The sequence below is a fragment of the Hippocampus zosterae genome, chromosome 13 (assembly GCF_025434085.1).
Source record: "Hippocampus zosterae strain Florida chromosome 13, ASM2543408v3, whole genome shotgun sequence".
Lineage (NCBI taxonomy): Eukaryota > Metazoa > Chordata > Actinopteri > Syngnathiformes > Syngnathidae > Hippocampus > Hippocampus zosterae.
This window is the reverse complement of record NC_067463.1, coordinates 12,922,203-12,928,717: the sequence shown is the minus strand read 5'-3', so window position 1 is coordinate 12,928,717 and position 6,515 is coordinate 12,922,203. Positions and strand designations below refer to the sequence as shown.

Below are 6,515 nucleotides of genomic sequence, written 5' to 3'. Positions count from 1 at the left end.
CGTTCTTGATAATTTCAATCAGGTGTGTTGCTCTTGGGAAAGCTGGAAAACAGGCAGGACAGTGGCCCTTGAGGACCGACTTTGGACACCCCTGAGTTATGACATGCCTGCTTGGCCATCACTGGCTGCAGATTATCACATGACATTGCTCGTCCAATCAGTGCTGCAGTAAATTTAGTTCGCTCAGTAGTCAACATGTGACTGTCATGATAGTACATTGTGTGATTATTATTATGTTTTCAAAATGTTTGAACACATGCTATGTCGAGGAAAAAAAAAGAAAGTGGTCATATGAATATGTACGACATGGATTCACATTCATCACGAAACATGATGGGACCATCTGCATGATTTGTCATGCCAAGTTGAGCAACTCTCATCTCGCACCGGCAAAACTGAAGGAACATTTCTCAAATCAGAGTTTTTATTTTTGACTAAGGGTTCGGTGAATCAACATATGAACCGGTTGGGTTCGGTACCTCTAACAAGGTTAAGAACCACATTTACACAATGTGACAAATTCGCACAAACCAGCATGAACTCATATTAAACAAACCATGGTCCACAAGAGATTAAATAGTCTTTGTGTGCCTGTTTACTGTCCGAGTTTATTTGTGTGTGTGCGTGTGTGCGTGTGTGCGTGTGTGTGCGTGTGCGTGTGTGTGTGTGTGTGTGTGTGGACATTGATCCGGAGTGACTTGACGCCAATAAATACACAGTACAAAGAGTGTGACACTGTCAGTGTGAGTTATTCGTCCATCAACATTCATCATGACTGGGAGAGTTCTTTTCTTGGGCCTTCTGCTCATCTGTGTCGTTGCAGGTATGCAAATAAAAAACATATATTTGACCATCTAGAGGCTGTTTATTGAATTGTATTGACAAGATCAAAACAAAAACACGAGTGTGTAATATTATGGGTTATAATTATTTCCTACCAACATTCACACATAGCAACATCCGGTGGGTTAAAAAAAACACACATACAAATGTAGTTTTGGTTTTGTAATAATTTATTCCAATCTACATGTACAAACTGAAATAAGTAATGTCTGTATTATATTCTATTTTGTAAAGACACAAGAGTGGCCCCATGTGTCTTCACTCCCCCAAGTCAAATCATTTTTTTCATGATCTGTGTTTTTCATACTGATGGTAGTATTTGTATGAAAGCCGTAATTACCCTTTTAAACCAAGTTCTTCTTTCACAGACTCAGAGGCTTCACCTGTTAAGGTATTTGTACAGATTCTAAATAATTTCATCGTCAATGTATTTCTGCATAAGGGCAATGATGGAGAATGTTATCACAGTCTTGATAGGAAATAAATACTAGCACCCTTTTTCCATGTTCTTTATTTAGTATATGAGAAGCATGGAATATTCAACACCTCTCAGTCTGAATTAATTTATTAAAAATTGTATACGTGTATTTGTGAACACCACAGCGTTTTCCTGTACCGATTAAAATGTGTATATTTGTTTTGCTTTATTCTTTGGTCAGGCAAGCTGTCCTATCACAGATGGGCCAATTATGTGCACTTTTAACTACAACCCCGTGTGTGGTACTGATGGGAATACATATCCCAACGAGTGTGCTCTCTGTGATCAGATCCAGTGAGTATCCACACGCACACACACACACACACACACACACACACACGCATCCACACACTAAGTCTTCACAACTTCACAATTGTAAATGTTGCTTTTTACTTAGCCTTTTTCCTCCATTAACAGTTTGTGGACAAGATTGATACATGTGTGCATATGCAGAAAGAAGTGGCCTTGGCCACCCTGTAGCTCCGACCCTGCTCGAATGCACGGAAGCATGGAGTCATTCTGAAACGTCTCTTTTTTATTGGATCAGGGTTTGAAAAGCACTGCCTTATGGTCAAAATAGAAATAATCGCTGCCCTAACTTTGATCTCTGGATGGTTTCAGCCTTCCACGCAAGATTGAACATGGACTATTTTTGTCTTTGTTTTGCAGAAGTGCAGCAGATGAGAATGTAGATCATGGTTATTTGTTTTTATATAGCAACTAGTAACAACATTGTGAGAGGGTTTTTTTCTCACAACCTCAAGTTCATTGTAACTGCAGCATGCAATTAAATATATATATATATATATACACTCTATGTATGTACTTTGATATACAGTACGTGTTTTTGTTTTTGTGGTCAAAACAAAGTTTTGTATTATATACAGGTATATATATATTATATGATAATACGCTATATTCAGTGACTTGGCGTCATTCCAGTCAATATCCATTGAAGAGTAGGACATTGTTTCAGTAAACAAGCTTGTTTACTTGCGGTTGAGTAGAAGCACCTGTGGCTACACCAAACCGTGGCAGGGTTACTTTCTGGACCTGGATTTGATACCTCTGATTACAGCTGTGCATTAATGAAGTAATATGTATGAGGAGTGCAAGCAAAGTTCTGAGTGGTCTGTATTCTCTCTACAGGAAGACACAACAGGACATTTTGAAGGCCCACGATGGAGCCTGCAGCCAGGTTTAGCTGCCCAACAAGGGGATATTAACAAGTGAAATGTTTCAATTCCAAATATAATTTTGAAGAATAAAGGTATTTGGACAAATATGATAGTATCAAGTGAACAATTAATATAATTATTATTTTAAAAACGTATTATTGACAGTGGAGTTATTATAAATTAAAGACAATAGATGATTGGTCATTCATCTTGGTGGAAGAAAATATTTTGGTGTGATTTCAGTGGAAAAATGGTTTGTTCAATCTGAGTCACTGAACGTACATCACATATGTGCCCAAAACTGCACTCAATCATCACCGGCATCTCGACGTTTTTCTCTTCACCTTCTGAAAATATCACATGGATAAGCTTCTCTATAAGCGTGCACTACAAGAGAAGCAGGAAATAAGTAAATGGGGTGCTTTTTTTTTCACGCAATGTTCTTACGTAATTTTCTTTGCTAATAATAATAGATGAGATTTATATGGTGGCCTTGAAGACACGCTGGGATGCTTCAACATTGAGAAAAATAAAAAAACAACAACAATTGGAATAAGAAGTAACTGCAACAAAACCCCAGCCGGAAAGATGCCATGTTTTCGTCATGCTAGCTTCAACTGTATTAAAACACTACAAGCTCACAGAGCTTTCTGCCGCTTAGTCAATGAAATCAATACAAGGAGATTTATCCAACCGCACAGCAGCACTACAACTCATGGTCATGGATTCTTGTTCGAGAGAAGACATTTTATCTTCTAGACTCTGACAAAAACACTTCATCTTCCAAATCAGAATAATTGAAATGATCATGCAAATTACACTTGGTCCATTCCATTTGTTTTGTTTGGTTCCAATCTTCAAGTTTCATCAGAATATGAAACTTCGCAAATGTCGGTGTTATTAAGATTACTGAATATCATCACAAAACAAGCCTCAAGTAATTTCTGCAGCTTTTTTGCTGTGGTGTTTTTTACCGCTCTAGACTGCATTTAAACCTTGATAACAGTTCAGAAACAGCAATCTCCCCTTTAAACTAAACAGTTGAAACAATAGTTACAGCCCTCATTTTTTTTGTGGAGAAATGTGAAGCGAGGAACAATGCTTTTCATCAAGTAATCAAGGCTCAACCATTTTTTTTCTTGGTGAATATTTTTGCCAATTAACTACTTTATTTGAGGAGCAACTTCATAAAATACGGGAGCATTTTGTTGCAGGTTTATCACAGGGACCTGAAGCAAGGGTTTATTGAACACACACACACACACACACACATAATGTTACAGTACTTAGTATAAGAAGTGCAAATACTGAGTTGTTGCACGGAGATGGTCAACCGATGTCCGAGATTTTCACTCGGAGGAGTTGACAAAGGCCCGAACACAGGAACAGATAGACTTTCAATGCTGGCAGGAGGTGCAGTTCTCCATGAAGCCACTCAGTGTGCGCTTCCCACTGTCACCTGACCTCTGCAACCTCTGCCGGCCCTTTTATTGATTGTATATGCAAAATACAAAGAATATGTCACAAAAACACTCCCATCTTCATTAACATGTCACACCTCTGGACGGCCCCATTGGGTCGCCCCTCAGACAAAGCATTCTCTTGGTACCAGCACCAACATCCAAAAACTAACAGACACGTGCACATTTTAACGAGCGCTGTCTGTAATCTGGCTCGTGACCCTTTCTCATGATGGAGTGATCGAATACTCCCTTCTGTCTAAGGTTAAATTTTCCTTTTCAGGTTGTCAAATAACAGGCACCAGTTTGTCTACTAGTGAGGGTTAAATCTTTCTCTCTGGGGTACAATCTGCTCGGGTCCCTTGATCTCTCTGACTCTATGCTTCCATTGTGTGCAAGATGTTCTGAACACAAGCATTTCGAGGTCAATCAAGCATGTAACAAGATGAAACTTTAAAACATGACATCATTGTATTTTTCTATTCTAACAACCGATCATTCACTTCTGCCTTAATAATGTTAACCCATTTGACCAAACAATTATTTGCAAATCATTTTTATTCTGACTCAAACTTTTCCACCATCTGTTCATATTCACATTATGCGCTGCTGAACACCGGAGCATTCTCCATCATAGGCAATCCAAACGGCTGCCCTTCTTAACCTGTAAAGCAAAAACAGACCATTGTTAACTTTACTTGAACTTGTCTTCGACTTCAATTCATCTTGTACAAATCAACTGGCACTGGTCAGGCCAACCCCTACACGGAAGTCGCGCCACGATTTATTTTCCCATTAGACAAGAATAAAACTTTGAAGATACATTATGCTGTTTCTAATTCGTACATGATTTTTGTACATGATGACCATGAGCAATGTCCAATCACAGTTCAGATTTGTCACTGGAATTGTTTCTATTTTCACCACCAGGCAAGCAACGTTTGAGTTCGTGCGTGAGTACGTAGCGTGTAGTACTCACTGGTTGTGCTGACAGAGGAAACACTCGTTGGAGTAAGTATTTTGATCAGTACCACACAGAGGGCTGTAAATCCGGGCGCAGATTGTTGGCTCATTTGTGATAGAACAGGATGGCTGACCAAAAAAAAATAGTGAATACATAGATTTTAGTTTCTCCAAGAATCAGCAGTGGGGTTTTAAATTCACACTGAACATGCACTAATTCTATTTATGTGTGAGCTTTAATTAACCTTAATATGATGTGTAATACTGAGATTGATTTGTTCAGTTCGTGCAGATAAATTAAGAAAGTTGGGAAAAAAAAGAATACTTGTTTAGTTTAAACGTTCTATATGATTTTTTTCAAAGAATCTAACAAAAAAAAAAAGTAAATGTTTAGAGTAATAGTCACCTTTTTCGGGACTGTCTCTGTGTCTGTGAAAGGAAAAATGAGTGCAGTTTTCAAATAAATACTTAATATACTGAATCATTCATTCATTCATTCATCTTCCGAACCGCTTGATCCCAGCTGTCTCCGGGCAGTAGGCGGGGGACACCCTGAACCAGTTGCCAGCCAATCGCAGGGCACACAGAGACGAACAACCATCCACGCTCACACTCACACCTAGGGACAATTTAGAGTGTTCAATCAGCCTGCCACGCATGTTTTTGGAATGTGGGAGGAAACCGGAGCACCCGGAGAAAACCCATGCAGGCCCGGGGAGAACATGCAAACTCCACACAGGGAGGCCGGAGCTGGAACCGAACCCGGTACCTCTGCACTGTGAAGCCGACGTGCTAACCACCGGACTACCGGGCCGCCCTCACAGTCCCACATCCAAACTCCGGCACTTAACCCACACACTAAAATATTGAAAAAAAAACTGCAAACAGGTCAACCTGCGGGTACTGAACTATAAATATGCGGTGGTCCGCTGCAGCAGTGGAAACATGTTTATAATTTTACCCACAAAGTTTTTTTGGGCGGGGGGAGATTATTCAAGGGCCACTCAGTGTGAGTGCGGACCACGTGCAGCCAGTTGCCCGTTCCTGATTTAGAGTCTCAAAACACTTAAATTAAATATTCGTTCTCGTATACCTGCAATCACAAAGAAGAGAAGAAGTCCCACAAGAAGAACATTCCCAGCCATGATGACTGTTGGTTGATGAGTTCACATTGACAATGTTGGGTATTTATTGTCGTCAGATCGATGCGGATCAAACCAGGAGAGGAGGTGCTCGTAAGCTAAAAAGTTCACTGACATTGTACACAATGTTTTTGATATCCGTCATGTTATTGGCTTGTTTTCACAAGAGTCTTGAGTTTTAATTCTGATCTTTGAGATCTGCATCACAGATGTTCTCAAAAATTACATGCCGATACTCGCTTCAGAAACATGCAAAGTTAATAATTAAGAAATACTGAGTTGAAATGCATCTTATTTGTGCTTGAAATTGCCCTATTGAAAATGTTTCTAGACAAGTTTATGCACAATGTGTATACACAATTCAAGAAATAAAAACAGTTGCTTTCATCAAATAAATACACAAATAAATTACTATATAACAATAACATATTAAAAAATAAATCAAATATTC

The 6,515-nt window shown here is 39.1% G+C and overlaps 2 protein-coding genes across 2 annotated transcripts; one reads left to right on the top strand and one right to left on the bottom strand.

Moving 5' to 3' along the window:
• The first annotated feature begins 686 nt into the window (after positions 1 to 686).
• LOC127612794 (serine protease inhibitor Kazal-type 1-like) lies at positions 687 to 2,606 on the top strand. The gene is made up of 4 exons (XM_052083590.1): positions 687 to 823; positions 1,212 to 1,234; positions 1,503 to 1,615; positions 2,471 to 2,606. Exons 1-4 carry the CDS (start codon positions 772 to 774, stop codon positions 2,523 to 2,525), a joined length of 243 nt encoding a protein of 80 aa, XP_051939550.1. The 5' UTR covers positions 687 to 771; the 3' UTR covers positions 2,526 to 2,606.
• A 1,893-nt stretch (positions 2,607 to 4,499) lies between these two features.
• On the bottom strand, positions 4,500 to 6,112 carry LOC127612793 (serine protease inhibitor Kazal-type 1-like). Its single transcript, XM_052083589.1, has 4 exons — positions 6,016 to 6,112; positions 5,329 to 5,351; positions 4,939 to 5,051; positions 4,500 to 4,623 (listed from the first exon to the last, which is right to left on the bottom strand). Exons 1-4 carry the CDS (start codon positions 6,065 to 6,067, stop codon positions 4,554 to 4,556), a joined length of 258 nt encoding a protein of 85 aa, XP_051939549.1. The 5' UTR covers positions 6,068 to 6,112; the 3' UTR covers positions 4,500 to 4,553.
• Between the last annotated feature and the right edge of the window lie 403 nt (positions 6,113 to 6,515).

Bases quoted from the DNA above. Each gene is read 5' to 3' on its own strand.
- LOC127612794 (XM_052083590.1), top strand. From the start codon at position 772: ATGACTGGGAGAGTTCTTTTCTTGGGCCTTCTGCTCATCTGTGTCGTT. The intron at 824-1,211 runs GTATGCAAATAA...CTTCTTTCACAG, and splicing joins GCTCATCTGTGTCGTTGCAG to ACTCAGAGGCTTCACCTGTT. The intron at 1,616-2,470 runs GTGAGTATCCAC...TTCTCTCTACAG, and splicing joins GCTCTCTGTGATCAGATCCA to GAAGACACAACAGGACATTT.
- LOC127612793 (XM_052083589.1), bottom strand. From the start codon at position 6,067: ATGGCTGGGAATGTTCTTCTTGTGGGACTTCTTCTCTTCTTTGTGATT. The intron at 5,052-5,328 runs GTGACTATTACT...TTTTTTGGTCAG, and splicing joins CAGAGACAGTCCCGAAAAAG to CCATCCTGTTCTATCACAAA. The intron at 4,624-4,938 runs GTGAGTACTACA...TTTGCTTTACAG, and splicing joins TTCCTCTGTCAGCACAACCA to GTTAAGAAGGGCAGCCGTTT.